At 37.5% G+C, this 18,640-nt stretch overlaps 4 protein-coding genes across 4 annotated transcripts; all 4 read right to left on the bottom strand.

The window, feature by feature from the left end:
* Positions 1-163: 163 nt before the first annotated feature.
* On the bottom strand, positions 164-4,080 carry LOC120339491 (uncharacterized). The gene has a single exon (XM_039407628.2). It carries the CDS (start codon positions 2,653-2,655, stop codon positions 616-618), a length of 2,040 nt encoding a protein of 679 aa, XP_039263562.2. The 5' UTR covers positions 2,656-4,080; the 3' UTR covers positions 164-615.
* A 144-nt stretch (positions 4,081-4,224) lies between these two features.
* Positions 4,225-7,105, bottom strand: LOC120338899 (uncharacterized). The gene has a single exon (XM_039406887.2). The coding sequence runs from the start codon at positions 7,101-7,103 to the stop codon at positions 5,064-5,066; it is 2,040 nt and encodes a 679-aa protein (XP_039262821.2). The 5' UTR covers positions 7,104-7,105; the 3' UTR covers positions 4,225-5,063.
* Positions 7,105-11,736, bottom strand: LOC120338902 (uncharacterized). The gene has a single exon (XM_039406889.2). The coding sequence runs from the start codon at positions 11,551-11,553 to the stop codon at positions 9,514-9,516; it is 2,040 nt and encodes a 679-aa protein (XP_039262823.2). The 5' UTR covers positions 11,554-11,736; the 3' UTR covers positions 7,105-9,513.
* Positions 11,737-11,871: 135 nt separating this feature from the next.
* Positions 11,872-17,458, bottom strand: LOC120338900 (uncharacterized). Its single transcript, XM_039406888.2, has one exon. The coding sequence runs from the start codon at positions 15,888-15,890 to the stop codon at positions 13,803-13,805; it is 2,088 nt and encodes a 695-aa protein (XP_039262822.2). The 5' UTR covers positions 15,891-17,458; the 3' UTR covers positions 11,872-13,802.
* Between the last annotated feature and the right edge of the window lie 1,182 nt (positions 17,459-18,640).

Genomic DNA, 18,640 nt, shown 5'->3' with positions numbered 1-18,640 from the left:
CGTGGCCTCCTTCTGAAGGCTTTCACCACTCATGGCTTCTGTTCATCATTCCATTGAAATTTATAGTGTTATTTCGATTGTTGTATTCCAAATCCAATCATGTTCAAACAATTCTTGCTTAACAAAGTAGAAACACTCTGTGAAATAGCCTTATAAAGCTAGGAAAAAATGGGAGTTTATTGTAATGTAAAGGTGAAATCAGTTTTTCGTCTAGCATCATGGCCCCCCTCCAACTGCTCTGTGGCCCTTTTGAGCAGGCCACCGGTTGGAAACCGCTGTTATCCTGATAGTATTGACTTAAAATGCTGAAGTCTCTCAGCAATCAAAAATTACTTGTGGATGTAGTAGCAGTTTGCATTTCAGTGGTTCTCTCTAATTTTGCCTCTTTTATTTCTGAGTGCATGTAGCTTTATTTAATTCTCATCAAATATAGGAAGGGAAGTCGATAAGATGGCTTAATCATATGGCGACACGGCGGCATGTCTGGTTGCCAGTCCATGTCCGGTATGGGAATAATTATGCTCCATGAGATTCTAAGCAGCGTGGGGTATTTAGGGGTACGATAGCAACGTATTCCTAATGCTCAGCATGACACGACGGTCAACTGTCCATTTTTTATGATTGCTCATCACCCATAGTCCTGATCTTATAGGGATCAGAATCCCCCTCTTTTATCGTCATTATGTTCGCCATCTTTGGTACCTTAACTGATTCTTTAGTTTTTTTCGACATGTTATGCATAGCGAATTTCACTATCGATTCAGCATCCAAAATTGCTATAGCTCGAGTTTGTTCAGTAGGGAGAGACAATGAATTCACTTCAGGAGAGAATACTATTTTATGCCCGGTAAATTTCACAGAACCAAGATTGAATTCCTCAGCTTCGCCTATCGCGAATGTTGATGTTTGTGAGTTCCCTTTTTGTCCTATGGAAATACAATTTCCCGACATTACACTTCCATTATTGGGTTCTACAGTACCAATTCCAGATGCTTCATCCATATCCATTTTTTCGCATTGTAATGTAGAAGTCTGCTGAGCGAATTCAGAATCGTTACCAGGTACAGCATTTTCAGTCTTTACATTTTTATGGCGTTTTAGATGTATAGCCAAGCGATGTTTCCAATAGAACCTTCTACCACAAATATGACAACCGAAGTGTTTTATTCCTGTATGATATATTTGATGATTTTCTAAAGACTTTTTATGATGAAAACTTTTTACGCATAATTCACATTTATACGGTCTTTCTGAGTGTGCAATCATATGCTTCTTTAAAAAGCTATCCCGCACGAATCCAGCACCACAAACTTGACATTTATGAACTTTAGAAGCATGAGCTTGCGAATGGAAAGTCAGATCTTGTCTTCGATGAAATGTTCTTTTACAAACTTCGCAACGAAAACCTTTTACACCGTCTGCAAAGACATGCTCAGGCCAGCTTGGTTTATGAGAGGGAAAATGCAAGCGTAGACTTTTATAATTATTAAACTCTTTGCCACATGTTTCGCATATATGTGGCGGATGTACGTTCACATGCTGTACCAAACCTTGTTTTCCACTGAAAGAGCTTCCGCAAATATTACAGACAAAAGGCAACCCACTATGATGTTTCCTCTTATGTTTATTCAAGATGTGTTTTGCCCAAAACTTTCTTCCGCATATTTCACAAGGAACATTTGGTTTTGATGTATGTGATTTTACGTGTATGTTATACCATGGTTTTTGGGTGAAACTCTGCCCGCATATTTCACATGTATGAGGCTTTACACCGGTGTGTCGTACCATATGATACTCCAGATGTGATTTTTGATCGTAATCCTTGCCACACACAGAGCAATAATGTATTTTTCGACCTCTTATGTGAAACTCCAAATGCCTTTCCAACTTAGCTGATGAGTCAAATCCTCTCCCACATATGTTACAAATTTCAGTTTTATCAGAAATTTCTTTTTCGATAATATAATCAATAATATCATTCAAGAGACTGCGAGCTATCTTAAAATAATTCTCATTAGTATAGGAATCCTTATCAATAATAAGATCATGATTACTTTGCAATATTCCTCCTTTATCAGTAGTTAATACCTTATCACTCAGAAGATTGTCTTCAATACAATCAGATGATTTCTGCCTGTTATCAGTTACATGAGCGTTATCAATAAAGTTGGACAATTTCTGTCCATTACCTCCGATTAACTTATTATTTTGCTCTTCATCAGTAATTAAGCGATTATCACTTTGATGGGCGTTATCAATAGATCCCTGTTGAAGATAAACAGATAATTTATCTTTTGATAAGAACCCTGAGTTGAGATCAGTTACAAAAACAGCAGTGGGTTCATTCTGCTCCTGCATTGCTATGACGGAGGATTCTTCAGAATCAAATTCATTATTGTCTTCTTCAAAGATAACAGTGCTGTTTATATCAGTTTTAGCAGTATCTTGGTTATGGCTCGGAAATTCCCCTGTGTCTTCACATGGCACATATTTATCACTATTATCAGCATTGCAAATATCTTCGACTGCAGTGTTTCCAGAAATACTTGTAATTTTCTCTCTATTTATCTCCTCAGATAAAAGGCTTGCTTCATATATTATGTCTTCATCAAGACAAATTTCAACATAAGTTAAATCTTTAAGCACAGTTTCCATATTCTAAAGTTATAAAAAAAACAAAGATAATAAGTTGACAGTGGTTCTCAACCTTTTATGGCTTGTGGCCCTCTTCTGAAGGCTTTTGGCACTCATGGCCCCCGTTTATCATTTCTGTGGTCAATTCCCAATTTCATTATGCTCAAACAGTCAAAAAACACCCCACGAAATAACCTTATCAAGCAATGAAACTAAGAAGAAAGGGGAGTGGTCTTGTAGAGACAATAGAAAAATCAGGGGCCTCTTGAGAACCACTGAGCTAAAATAACTCAGACAATCTGGCACAACATAGTTCAATATAAGCAAATGAGTATTTAATAAGGTAACCAGGGATAGATTCAGATATTTATTTTTTCGTCATGCAAAAACAATGCGCGATATGAAAAATGAATAAATAATATATTGTAACAAAATGACAAACAGATATCGGCTTGTTGCAGTTGACGCGAAAAGACTCACAGAGTCATCTAGTCAGCGACAGCTTGCAGCTGAGTTGAAGTAACAAATGTGGATATGGAGTTTGAAGAAGCCATAAGATGTTACATAAACCACAATGTGACACTAAGGATCCCAGCAATTCTCTCCTACAGGGTATTCGGATTAAACAGTAATAATTTTCATGAGGGAGGTAAACCAGGAATAGGATTTACATATGTGTCCTGGGGAAGAGGAAAGCCGATAAGACGGCTTAACCATATGGTGAACCATGGCCTCTCGTCCGGTTACCGTTCCAAGTCGGGTATGGGATTAGTTAGTTATTTGTTTTTGGAAGCATGGACTTGATGGTGGAGGAAGCCGTAACCGACCATCGGTTACATTAACCACGCAATCGGCGGTGAGGAGTCCAGCAATCCTCTCGCACATAACCATCCCTGCATGGGATTCAAACTCACGCAGAGTAATCAGAGGTGGGGTGGAAGCGTATTCCTAAAGCTTAGCACGATGAGCCACACCGCCGCGTCAGATATGGAATTGAAAGAAGTCGTAATCAGTATGTTACATGAACCACCCTGTGGCGCAGAGAAGTCTGGTAATTCTATTGCCTCATGGTATCCAGATATACAAGGTGTCCATACTATTTACAACTTAGCTATGAAGTCAGTTCTCAATAAACCTTGCCCAGGTTTGTTTTTTTAATCAGTAATAGTTCATGTATTTTTACTTCATTCAAGGGCCAAAACAATATATGGTATCGATAAATTCCCTTCGCAATTTGAAGACTTCATGTTTGTGGACACCCTATAGAACAAAAACTATTTTATTGACAGAGGTAAACTGTGGCTATAAAGAATTTGAGAAATGTAGTTTTCTAGTAGAAAATTTGTTTGCATTTTTTTTTCAAATTCACAACCATGGGGTGAACATGCCATTGTGCCCATGCCTTAGCATCACCAAATATAAAAGTACACCAGGACAAGTGAAAATCATGTCAACACTCGGCAATGTCGCACATCATGCTATACCCTGCGTTGGTTCGCAGGCTTAATTCCCATGTGAGAATAGTCATGTGCAAGAGGATTGCTGGACTCCTCGCTGTCGTAGGGTGGTTCACATAAAACCAGCACACTCTCTTCAACATTAAATTTATTTCCGAACTAGAAAATCAGCCAAATAGGGTGATTTCGAAAAAAAACTAAAAACGCAATAACTATAAGATAGAAAATTTATTTTGAACTAGGCTATGAAAAATGACAACACACAAAAGGGAAAACTTCATGGACGATCAATGGCGTCAGGTGGTGGGGATGGGAGATGTGTAACTTTCTAAAATGTAGCGAAGTTTTCACAAAAATCATCGATTTTTCATGAAATATGTATATAGACTGTCTGTCTGACCTCAGATATTCAATATATAACAAATTTGCGGTGTACTTATTGGCTATCAGTATTGTCAGTCCTCCTTTATACGAAACCCTTCTTGTGACCCAATTTTAATACAAATAGTCCAACAAAATGTTTTATCAGCAAGTGAATAACAGCAGAGACACAACCAGATTGATAAGGATCATACTTTGAGGGGAAAAACGGCAAATTATATGAAATTCATATTTTAAAAAATATTTTTAAGAAAAGTTTTCAGACACAAACTCTCATTCGTTTACTGTGAGCATGCCCTTTATTAAACAAAGAAATTTTTATTCCAATAGTTTATTCAAAAAATGCCAGTTATGTAGACTCACTAACTTATGGCTGTTCGGAGAGAAAAGGAAAGTTGATAAGATGGCTTAATCATATGGCAAACCACGGCCCCGGTATAGGAATAACTAACGCTTAGCTCGTCCGGTTACCAGTTCATGTTGGGCATGGTGATAATAATGCCCATGAGATTCTAAGCGTAGGATGTTCAGAGGTTCGATGGCAACGTATTCCTGACGCTGAGCACGACATGGCGGTCAACTGTCCATTTTTTATGAGTGCTCATCACCCATAGTCCTGATATTATAGGGATCAGAATCTCCCTCTTTTATCGTCATTATGTTCGCCATCTTTGGTACCTTAACTGATTCTTTAGTTTTTTTCGACATGTTATGCATAGCGAATTTCACTATCGATTCAGCATCCAAAATTGCTATTGCTCGAGTTTGTTCAGAAGGGAGAGACAATGAATTCACTTCAGGAGAGAATACTATTTTATGCCCGGTTAATTTCACAGAACCAAGATTGAATTCCTCAGCTTCGCCTATCGCGAATGTTGATGTTTGTGAGTTCCCTTTTTGTCCTATGGAAATACAATTTCCCGACATTACACTTCCATTATTGGGTTCTACAGTACCAATTCCAGATGCTTCATCCATATCCATTTTTTCGCATTGTAATGTAGAAGTCTGCTGAGCGAATTCAGAATCGTTACCAGGTACAGCATTTTCAGTCTTTACATTTTTATGGCGTTTTAGATGTATAGCCAAGCGATGTTTCCAATAGAACCTTCTACCACAAATATGACAACCGAAGTGTTTTATTCCTGTATGATATATTTGATGATTTTCTAAAGACTTTTTATGATGAAAACTTTTTACGCATAATTCACATTTATACGGTCTTTCTGAGTGTGCAATCATATGCTTCTTTAAAAAGCTATCCCGCACGAATCCAGCACCACAAACTTGACATTTATGAACTTTAGAAGCATGAGCTTGCGAATGGAAAGTCAGATCTTGTCTTCGATGAAATGTTCTTTTACAAACTCCGCAACGAAAACCTTTTACACCGTCTGCAAAGACATGCTCAGGCCAGCTTGGTTTATGAGAGGGAAAATGCAAGCGTAGACTTTTATAATTATTAAACTCTTTGCCACATGTTTCGCATATATGTGGCGGATGTACGTTCACATGCTGTACCAAACCTTGTTTTCCACTGAAAGAGCTTCCGCAAATATTACAGACAAAAGGCAACCCACTATGATGTTTCCTCTTATGTTTATTCAAGATGTGTTTTGCCCAAAACTTTCTTCCGCATATTTCACAAGGAACATTTGGTTTTGATGTATGTGATTTTATGTGTATGTTATACCATGGTTTTTGGGTGAAACTCTGCCCGCATATTTCACATGTATGAGGCTTTACACCGGTGTGTCGTACCATATGATACTCCAGATTTGATTTTCGATCGTAATCCTTGCCACACACAGAGCAATAATGTATTTTTCGACCTCTTATGTGGAACTCCAAATGCCTTTCTAACTTAGCTGACGAGTCAAATCCTCTCCCACATATGTTACAAATTTCAGTTTTATCAGAAATTTCTTTTTCGATAATATAATCAATAATATCATTCAAGAGACTGCGAGCTATCTTAAAATAATTCTCATTAGTATAGGAATCCTTATCAATAATGAGATCATGATTACTTTGCAATATTCCTCCTTTATCAGTAGTTAATACCTTATCACTCAGAAGATTGTCTTCATTACAATCAGATGATTTCTGCCTGTTATCAGTTACATGAGCGTTATCAATAAAGTTGGACAAATTCTGTCCATTACCTCCGATTAACTTATTATTTTGCTCTTCATCAGTAATTAAGCGATTATCACTTTGATGGGCGTTATCAATAGATCCCTGTTGAAGATAAACAGATAATTCATCTTTTGATAAGAACCCTGAGTTGAGATCAGTTACAAAGACAGCAGTGGGTTCATTCTGCTCCTGCATTGCTATGACGGAGGATTCTTCAGAATCAAATTCATGATTGTCTTCCCCAAAGATAACAGTGCTGTTTATATCAGTTCTAGCAGTATCTTGGTTATGGCTCGTAAATTCCCCTGTGTCTTCACATGGCACATATTTATCACTATTATCAGCATTGCAAATATCTTCGACTGCAGTGTTTCCAGAAATATTTGTAATTTTCTCTCTATTTATCTCCTCAGATAAAAGGCTTGCTTCATATATTATGTCTTCATCAAGACAAATTTCAACATAAGTTAAATCTTTAAGCACAGTTTCCATATTCTAAAGTTATAAAAAAACAAAGATAATAAGTTGACAGTGGTTCTCAACCTTTTTATGGCTTGTGGCCCTCTTCTGAAGGCTTTTGGCACTCATGGCCCCCGTTTATCATTTCTGTGGTCAATTCCAAATTTCATTATGCTCAAACAGTGAAAACACCCCACGAAATAACCTTATCAAGCAATGAAACTAAGAAGAAGGGGGAGTTGTCTTGTAGAGACAATAGAAAAATCAGGGGCCTCTTGATGGACCACAGATCACTGGTTGAGAACCACTGAGCTAAAATAACTCAGACAATCTGGCACAACATAGTTCAATATAAGCAAATGAGTATTTAATAAGGTAACCAGGGATAGATTCAGATATTTATTTTTTTCATCATGCAAAAACAATGCGCGATATGAAAAATGAATAAATAATATAATGTAACAAAATGACAAACAGATATCGGCTTGTTGCAGTTGACGCGAAAAGACTCACAGAGTCATCTAGTCAGCGACAGCTTGCAGCTGAGTTGAAGTAACAAATGTGGATATGGAGTTTGAAGAAGCCATAAGATGTTACATAAACCACAATGTGACACTAAGGATCCCAGCAATTCTCTCATACAGGGTATTCGGATTCAACAGTGATAATTTTCATGAGGGAGGTAAACCAGGAATAGGATTTACATATGTGTCCTGGGGGAGAGGAAAGCCGATAGGACGGCTTAACCGTATGGTGAACCATGGCCTCTCGTCCGGTTACCGTTCCAAGTGGGGTATGGGATTAGTTGTTTGTTTGTTTTTGGAAGCATGGACTTGATGGTGGGGGAAGCCGTAACAATCGGCGGTGAGGAGTCCAGCAATCCTCTCGCACGTAACCATCCCTGCATGGGATTCAAACTCACGCAGAGTAATCAGAGGTGGGTGGAAGCGTATTCCTAAAGCTTAGCACGATGAGCCACACCGCCGCGTCAGATATGGAATTGAAAGAAGTCGTAATGGGTCAGTTACATGAACCATTCTGTGGCGCAGAGGAGTCTGGTAATTCTATTGCCTCATGGTATCCAGGATATACAGGGTGTCCATGAAGTCTATTTACAATTTAGCTATAAATGTCAGTTCTAATAAATCTTGACCAGGTTTGTTGTTTTTTTAATCAGTAATAGTTCAAGTATTTTTACTTCATTTAAGGGCCAAAACAATATATGGTATCGATAAATTCCCTTCGCAATTTGAAGACTTCATGTTTGTGGACACCCTATAGAACAAAAACTATTTTATTGACAGAGGTAAACTGTGGCTATAAAGAATTTGAGAAATGTAGTTTTCTAGTAGAAAATTTGTTTGCGTTTTTTTTTTCAAATTCACAACCATGGGGTGCACAGGCCATTGTGCCCATGCCTCAGCATCACCAAATATAAAAGTATACCAGGACAAGTGAAAATCATGTTAACACTCGGCGATGTCGCACATCATGCTATACCCTGCGTTGGTTCGCAGGCTCAATTCCCATGTGAGAATAGTCATGTGAAAGAGGATTGCTGGACTCCTTGCCGTCGTAGGGTGGTTCACATAAAACCGGCACACTCTCTTCAACATTAATTTTATTTCCGAACTAGTAAATCAGCCAAATAGGGTGATTTCGAAAAAAACTAAAAGCGCAATAACTATGAGATAGAAAATTTATTTTGAACTGGGCTATAAAAAATGACAACACACAAAAGGGAAAACTTTATAGACGATAAATGGCGTCAGGTGGTGGGGATGGGAGATGTGTAACTTTCTAAAATGTAGCGAAGTTTTCACAAAAATCATCGATTTTTCATGAAATATGTATATAGACTGTCTGTCTGACCTCAGATATTCAATATATAACAAATTTGCGGTGTACTTATTGGCTATCAGTATTGTCAGTCCTCCTTTATACGAAACCCTTCTTGTGACCAATTTCAATACAAATAGTCATACAAAATGTTTTATCAGCAAGTGAATAACAGCAGAGACACAACCAGATTGATAAGGATCATACTCTGAGGGGAAAAACGGCAAATTATATGAAATTCATATTTTAAAAAATATTTTTAATAAAAGTTTTCAGACACAAACTCTCATTTGTTTACTGTGAGCATGCCCTTTATCAAACAAAGAAATTTTTATTCCAATAGTTTATTCAAAAAATGCCAGTTGTGTAGACTCACTAACTTATGGCTGTTCGGAGGAAAAAGGAAAGTCGATAAGATGGCTTAATCATATGGCAAACCACAGCCCCGGTATAGGAATAACTAAGGCTTAGCTCGTCCGGTTACCAGTTCATGTCTGGCATGGTGATAATAATGCCCATGAGATTCTAAGCGTAGGATATTCAGAGGTTCGATTGCAACGTATTCCTGACGCTGAGCACGACAGGGCGGTCAACTGTCCATTTTTTATGAGTGCTCATCACCCATAGTCCTGATCTTATATGGATCAGAATCCCCCTCTTTTATCGTCATTATGTTCGCCATCTTTGGTACCTTAACTGATTCTTTAGTTTTTTTCGACATGTTATGCATAGCGAATTTCACTATCGATTCAGCATCCAAAATTGCTATTGCTCGAGTTTGTTCAGAAGGGAGAGACAATGAATTCACTTCAGGAGAGAATACTATTTTATGCCCGGTAAATTTCACAGAACCAAGATTGAATTCCTCAGCTTCGCCTATCGCGAATGTTGATGTTTGTGAGTTCCCTTTTTGTCCTATGGAAATACAATTTCCCGACATTACACTTCCATTATTGGGTTCTACAGTACCAATCCCAGATGCTTCATCCATATCCATTTTTTCGCATTGTAATGTAGAAGTCTGCTGAGCGAATTCAGGATCGTTACCAGGTACAGCATTTTCAGTCTTTACATTTTTATGGCGTTTTAGATGTATAGCCAAGCGATGTTTCCAATAGAACCTTCTACCACAAATATGGCAACCGAAGTGTTTTATTCCTGTATGATATATTTGATGATTTTCTAAAGACTTTTCATGATGGAAACTTTTCACGCATAATTTACATTTATACGGTCTTTCTGAGTGTGCAATCATATGCTTCTTTAAAAAGCTATCCCTCACGAATCCAAGACCACAAACTTGACATTTATAAACTTTAGAAGCATGAGATTGCGAATGGAAAGTCAGATCTTGTCTTCGATGAAATGTTCTTTTACAAACTTCGCAACGAAAACCTTTTACACCGTCTGCAAAGACATGCTCAGGCCAACTTGGTTTATGAGAGGGAAAATGCAAGCGTAGACTTTTATAATTATTAAACTCTTTGCCACATGTTTCGCATATATGTGGCGGATGTACGTTCACATGCTGTACCAAACCTTGTTTTCCACTGAAAGAGCTTCCGCAAATATTACAGACAAAAGGCAACCCACTATGATGTTTCCTCTTATGTTTATTCAAGATGTGTTTTGCCCAAAACTTTCTTCTGCATATTTCACAAGGAACATTTGGTTTTGATGTATGTGATTTTATGTGTATGTTATACCATGGTTTTTGGGTGAAACTCTGCCCGCATATTTCACATGTATGAGGCTTTACACCGGTGTGTCGTACCATATGATACTCCAGATTTGATTTTCGATCGTAATCCTTGCCACACACAGAGCAATAATGTATTTTTCGACCTCTTATGTGGAACTCCAAATGCCTTTCCAACTTAGCTGATGAGTCAAATCCTCTCCCACATATGTTACAAATTTCAGTTTTATCAGAAATTTCTTTTTCGATAATATAATCAATAATATCATTCAAGAGACTGCGAGCTATCTTAAAATGTTTCTCATTAGTATGGGAATCCTTATCAATAATGAGATCATGATTACTTTGCAATATTCCTCCTTTATCAGTAGTTAATACCTTATCACTCAGAAGATTGTCTTCATTACAATCAGATGATTTCTGCCTGTTATCAGTTACATGAGCGTTATCAATAAAGTTGGACAATTTCTGTCCATTACCTCCGATTAACTTATTATTTTGCTCTTCATCAGTAATTAAGCGATTATCACTTTGATGGGCGTTATCAATAGATCCCTGTTGAAGATAAACAGATAATTCATCTTTTGATAAGAACCCTGAGTTGAGATCAGTTACAAAAACAGCAGTGGGTTCATTCTGCTCCTGCATTGCTATGACGGAGGATTCTTCAGAATCAAATTCATTATTGTCTTCTTCAAAGATAACAGTGCTGTTTATATCAGTTCTAGCAGTATCTTGGTTATGGCTCGTAAATTCCCCTGTGTCTTCACATGGCACATATTTATCACTATTATCAGCATTGCAAATATCTTCGACTGCAGTGTTTCCAGAAATACTTGTAATTTTCTCTCTATTTATCTCCTCAGATAAAAGGCTTGCTTCATATATTATGTCTTCATCAAGACAAATTTCAACATAAGTTAAATCTTTAAGCACAGTTTCCATATTCTAAAGTTATAAAAAAACAAAGATAATAAGTTGACAGTGGTTCTTAACCTTTTTATGGCTTGTGGCCCTCTTCTGAAGGCTTTTGGCACTCATGGCCCCCGTTTATCATTTCTGTGTCAATTCCAAATTTCATTATGCTCAAACAGTGAAAACACCCCACGAAATAACCTTATCAAGCAATGAAACTAAGAAGAAGGGGGAGTTGTCTTGTAGAGACAATAGAAAAATCAGGGGCCTCTTGATGGACCACAGATCACTGGTTGAGAACCACTGAGCTAAAATAACTCAGACAATCTGGCACAACATAGTTCAATATAAGCAAATGAGTATTTAATAAGGTAACCAGGGATAGCTTCAGATATTTATTTTTTTCATCATGCAAAAACAATGCGCGATATGAAAAATGAATAAATAATATAATGTAACAAAATGACAAACAGATATCGGCTTGTTGCAGTTGACGCGAAAAGACTCACAGAGTCATCTAGTCAGCGACAGCTTGCAGCTGAGTTGAAGTAACAAATGTGGATATGGAGTTTGAAGAAGCCATAAGATGTTACATAAACCACAATGTGACACCAAGTATTCCAGCAATTCTCTCATACAGGGTATTCGGATTCAACCGTGATAATTTTCATGAGGGAGGTAAAACACGGATAGGATTTACATGAGTCCTGGGGGAGAGGAAAGCCGATAAGACGGCTTAACCATATGGTGAACCATGGCCTCTCGTCTGGTTACCGTTCCAAGTCGGGTATGGGATTAGATAGTTATTTGTTTTTGGAAGCATGGACTTGATGGTGGAGGAAGCCGTAACCGACCATTGGTTAAATTAACCACGCAATCGGCGGTGAGGAGTCCAGCAATCCTCTCACACGTAACCATCCCTGCATGAGATTCAAACCCACGCAGGGTAATCAGAGGTGGGGTGGAAGCGTATTCTTAAAGCTTAGAACGATGAGCCACACCGCCGCGTCAGATATGGAATTGAGCGAGAAGCCGTAATCAGTCAGTTACATGAACAACTCTGTGGCGCAGAGGAGTCTGGTAATTCTATTGCCTCATGGTATCCAGATATACAGGGTGACGATACTATTTAGCTATGAAGTCAGTTCTCAATAAACCTTGACCAGGTTTGTTGTTTTTTTAATCAGTAATAGTTCAAATATTTTTACTTCATTTAAGGGCCAAAACAATATATGGTATCGATAAATTCCCTTCGCAATTTGAAGACTTCATGTTTGTGGACACCCTATAGAACAAAAACTATTTTATTGACAGAGGTAAACTGTGGCTATAAAGAATTTGAGAAATGTAGAAAATTTGTTTGCGTTTTTTTTTTCAAATTCACAACCATGGGGTGCACAGGCCATTGTGCCCATGCCTCAGCATCACCAAATATAAAAGTATACCAGGACAAGTGAAAATCATGTTAACACTCGGCGATGTCGCACATCATGCTATACCCTGCGTTGGTTCGCAGGCTCAATTCCCATGTGAGAATAGTCATGTGCAAGAGGCTATAAAAAATGACAACACACAAAAGGGAAAACTTTATGGACAATCAATGGCGTCAGGTGGTGGGAATGGGAGATGTGAAACTTTCTAAAATGTGGCGAAGTTTTCACAAAAATCATTAATTTTTTATGTAATATGTATATAGACTGTCTGACCTCAGATATTCAATAAATAACAAATTTGCGGTGTACTTATTGGCTATCAGTATTGTCAGTCCTCCTTTATACGAAACCCTTCTTGTGACCCAATTTTAATACAAATAGTCCAACAAAATGTTTTATCAGCAAGTGAATAACAGCAGAGACACAACCAGATTGATAAGGATCATACTTTGAGGGGAAAAACGGCAAATTATATAAAATTCATATTTTAAAAAATATTTTTAAGAAAAGTTTTCAGACACAAACTCTCATTCGTTTACTGTTGAGCATGCCCTTTATCAAACAAAGAAATTTTTATTCCAATAGTTTATTCAAAAAATGCCAGTTATGTAGACTCACTAACTTATGGCTGTTCGGAGGGAAAAGGGAAGTCGATAAGATGGCTTAATCATATGGCAAACCACAGCCCCGGTATAGGAATAACTAATGCTTAGCTCGTTTGGTTACCAGTTCATGTCGGGCATGGTGATAATAATGCCCATGAGATTTTAAGCGTAGGATGTTCATAGGTTCGATGGCAACGTATTCCTGACGCTCAGCACGACACGACGGTCAACTGTCCATTTTTTATGAGTGCTCATCACCCATAGTCCTGATATTATAGGGATCAGAATCCCCCTCTTTTATTGTCATTATGTTCGCCATCTTTGGAACCTTAACTGGTTCTTTAGTTTTTTTCGACATGTTATGCATAGCGAATTTCACTATCGATTCAGCATCCAAAATTGCGATTGTTCGAGTTTGTTCAGAAGGGAGAGACAATGGATTCACTTCAGGAGAGAATACTATTTTATGCCCGATAAATTTCATAGAGCCGAGATTGAATTCCTCAGCTTCCCCTATTGTGAATGTAGATGTTTGTGAATTCCCTTTTTGTCCTACGGAAATACAATTTCCCAACATTACACCTTCATTACTTGGTGCTGTGCTACCAATTCCAGATGCTCCATCCATCTCCTTTTTTCTACATTGTAATGTAGAAGAAGTTTGCTGAGCAAATTCAGAATCATTACTATGTACAGCATTTTCAGTTTTTACATTTTTATGAAGTTTTAGATGTATAGCCAAGCGATGTTTCCAATAATATCCTTTTCCGCAAATGTTGCAATCAAAGCGCTTTATTCCTGTATGATATATTTGATGATTTTCTAACGACTTTTTATGATGGAAACTTTTCCAGCATGATTCACATTTATACGGTCTTTCTAAGTGTGCAATCATATGCTTCTTTAAATAGCTATCACGAACAAATCCAGCACCACAAACTTGACACTTATGAACTTTTGGAGCATGAGCTTGAGAATGGAAAGTAAAGTCTTGTCTTCGTCGAAATGTTCTTCTACAAACTTCGCAGCGAAAACCTTTTACACCGTCCGCAAAGACATGCTCAGGCCAACTTGGTTTATGAGAATCTTTATGCAAGCGAAGACTTTTATAATTGTCAAACTCCTTGCCACATGTTTCACATATATGTGGAGGATGTAGGCTCACATGGTGTAGCAAACCTTGTTTTCCACTAAAAGAACTTCCGCAAATGTTACAAACAAAGGGCAACCCCATATGTCGTTTCCTCGTATGTAAATTTAAGATGTATTTTGTCCAAAACTTTTTTCCGCATATCTCGCAAGGAACATTTGGTTGAGATGTGTGAGATTTTATATGCATGTTTAACGACGATTTTTGAGTGAAAGTCTTTCCGCATATTTCACATGAATACGCCTTTACACCGGTGTGCAGCACCATATGATACTCCAGATGCGATTTTTGACCAAAATCTTTGCCACACACAGAGCAATAAAGTATTTTTCGGCCTTTATAGTGAAACTTCAAATGTCTTTCCAATTTGGCTAATGTGCCGAATCTCCTCTCACATATATTACAACTTTCAGTTTTATCAGAAACTTCTTTTTCGATAATATAATCAATAACGTCATTCAAGAAACTGCGAGCTATCTCAAAATAATTCTCATTAGTATGGGAATCCTTATCAACAATGAGATCTTTATCACTTAGAGAAGTGCTATCTTTGGAGTTGGGTAACATTCCTTCTTTATCAGTAGTTAATTCCTTATCACTCAGATAGGTGCCTACATTACAATTAGACGATTTCCGCCTGTTATCGAATGGATGAGCGTTATCAATACTGGTGGGCAATTTCGATCCATTCTTATCACCTAGTCGTGGACGGGTGTTATTATTGTGCCCATCATCAGTCATTAAGCCATTATCACTTAGATATGCATTATCAATACCGCTGGGCAATTCCTGTTGAAGATAGTCAGATAATTCATCTTTTGATAAGAACCCCGAGTTGGAATCAGTTACAAAAACAGCAGTGGGTTCATTCTGCTCCTGCATTGTTATGACGGAGGATTCTTCAGAATCAAATTCATGATTATCTTCTTCAAAGATAACAGTGCTGTTTATATCAGTTCTAGCAGTCTCTTGCTTATGGCTCGTAAATTCTCCTGTGTCTTCACATGGCGTATATTCATCACTATTATCAACATTGCAAATATCTTCGACTGTAGTGTTGCCAGAAATACTTGTAATTTCCTCTCTATTTATCTCCTCAGATAAAAGGCTTGCTTCATATATTATGTCTTCATCAAGACAGATTTCAACATAAGTTAAATCTCTAGGTACAGATCCCATATTCTGAAGTTATAAAAAAAAACAAGGATAATAAGTTGGCAGTGGGTTCTCAACATTTTATGGCTTTTGGCCTCATGGCCCCCCTGTTTATCAATTTCATTATGCTCAAACAGTGAAAACGCCCCACGAAATAACCATATTAAGCAATGAAACTCAGTAGGAAGGAGAGTTATCTTGTAGAGAGAATGGGCCTTGTGGGCCTCTTGATGGACTACAATTCCCTGGTTGAGAACCACTGAGCTAGAATAACTCAGAAAATCTGGCATGATATACTTCAGATATATATTTTCGCCATGCAAAAAGAATGCGCGATATGAAGAATGAATAAATAATATATTGTAAATAAATGACAAACAGATATCGGCTTGTTGCAGTTGACGCGAAAAGACTCACAGAGTCATCTAGTCTGAGACACTTTGCAACTGAGATTAAGCAGCAAATGTGAATATGAATTTTGAAGAAGCCATAAGACGTTACATAAACCACAATGTGACACTAAGGATCCCAGCAATCCTCTCCTACAGGGTATTCAGATTCAACATTGATAATTTTCATGAGGGAGGTAAACCACGAATAGGATTTACATATGTGTCCTGGGGAAGAGGAAAGCCGATAAGACGGCTTAACCATATGGCGAACCATGGCCTCTCGTCCAGTTTCCATTCCAACTCAGGTATGGGATTAGTTAGGTATTTGTTTTTGGAAGCATGGACTTGATGGTGGAAGAAGCCGTAACCGGCCAGCGTTTACATTAACCGCGCAATCGGCGGTGAGGAGTCCAGCAATCCTCTCGCACGTAACCATCCCTGCATGAGATTCAAACCCACGCAGGGTAATCAGAGGTGCGGTGGCAGCATATGCCTAACGCTTAGCACGATAAGCCACACCGCCGTGTCAGATATGGAATTGAAAGAAGTCGTAATCGGTCAGTTACATGAACCACTGTGTGGCGCAGAGAAGTCTGGTAATTCTATTGCCTCATGGTATCCAGATATACAGGGTGTCCATAAAGTCTATTTACAATTTCACTATGAAGTCAGTTCTAATAAATCTTGACCAAGTTTGTTGTTTTTTTAATCAGTAATAGTTAAGTATTTTTACTTCATTTAAGGGCCAAAACAAAACATTGTATCGATAAATTCCCTTCGCAATCTGAAAAAAATTAAGACTATGTTTATGGACACCCTATAGAAAAAAAAAACATTTTCCAAAAACCAAGAGGTCGCAGTCATATTTTTCTTATTACAAAGTCTGGAGGTATTTGTGAATTTTTTTTAAATCCACAAACCTGAGGTGAACATTCCATTGCTCCCTTCTTCAGCATCAGCAAATAATAAAGTATACCAAGGCAAGTGAAAATCATGTTAATGCTCGGCGATACCGCACATGATGCTATACCCTGCGTTGGTTCGCAGGTTCGATTCCCATGTAGAAATAGTCATGTGCAAGAAGATTTCTGGACTCCTCGCCGTTGTAGTGTGATTCACATAAAACCGGCACACTCTCTTGGACAATAAATTTATTTCTGAACTAAAAAATCAGCCTAATAGGGTGATTTAAAAAAAAAAAACTAATAACCATAAGATAGAAAAATTATGACAACACACAAAAGAAAATTCACGAGAGTTGAGTTTGAACATGACAACTTTGTAGACAATCAATGGCGTTAGGTGGTGGGAATGGGAGAGTGTGTAACTTTCTAAAATGTGGCGAATTTCGCACAAAAATCATTACTTTTATATGTAATATGTGTATTGACTGACTGACCTCAGATATCCAATGAAAATAAATTTGCGTTGTGTTATTGGCTACCAGTAATCTCAGTCCTCCTTTATACGAAACCCTTCTTGTGACCAATTTCAATACAAATAGTCAAACAAAATGTTTTATCAGCAAGTGAATAATATTGGAGACACAGCCAGATTGATAATGATCATACTTCGAAAGAAAAAACAGCAAATTCTACAAAAAGGAATTTGATTACCGTATAATATATGAAATTCATATTTAAAAAAAATGGTATTAAGAAAAGTTTTCAGACACAAACTCTCATTCGTTTACTGTGAGCATGCCCTTCATTAAACAAAGAAATTTTAATTCCAATAGTTTATTCAAAGAATGCCAGTTATGTAGAAATTCTACCTTTTGGATGTTCGTTTTATAGTAATGACTTGAAATGCTGAAGTCTCCCATCCATATTCAAATTAGCAGATTCAATAGCTCTCTGCATTTCTGTGGTTGCCTGAATGCATGCAACTTTATTAATCTCTGGACGTCATCAAAAATAGGGAGAGAATAGGAAAGTCGGTAAGACGGCTTAATCATATGGTAAACCTCAACTGGTTACCAGCCCATACCCGATATGGGAATAACTAAAGCCTAGCTTGTTCGGTTACCCGTCTATGGTGGCCCATCGTTGTCACGCGTAAAATTGAAAATTAAAATAAAAAAAATAGTTCTGAAAAAACATAAATAAAATGTAAAAAAAAAAATTAAAAATAAAAACAAAAATAAAATAAAAACGGAATAAAAAAAGGTGAAAAAAAAAAAAAAAAGTGAATAAAAAGAAAATATAAACGGTTGACAACGATGGGCCGCCTCGTGGCCCATCGTTGTCACGTGTTTTTATTTTGAGAAAATTTGCTTCGGCTTGGGACCAACGTTGTCATGCATAATCCTACGCGCACAAACGGTGTTCCCTGGGTTTCTAACTCATTACTAATTTTCTTGAGCAATATTCAATAAATTTA

The sequence above is a fragment of the Styela clava genome, chromosome 9, assembly GCF_964204865.1.
Source record: "Styela clava chromosome 9, kaStyClav1.hap1.2, whole genome shotgun sequence".
In the NCBI taxonomy this organism is placed as follows: domain Eukaryota; kingdom Metazoa; phylum Chordata; class Ascidiacea; order Stolidobranchia; family Styelidae; genus Styela; species Styela clava.
This window is presented reverse-complemented; position numbering and strand designations above follow the sequence as displayed.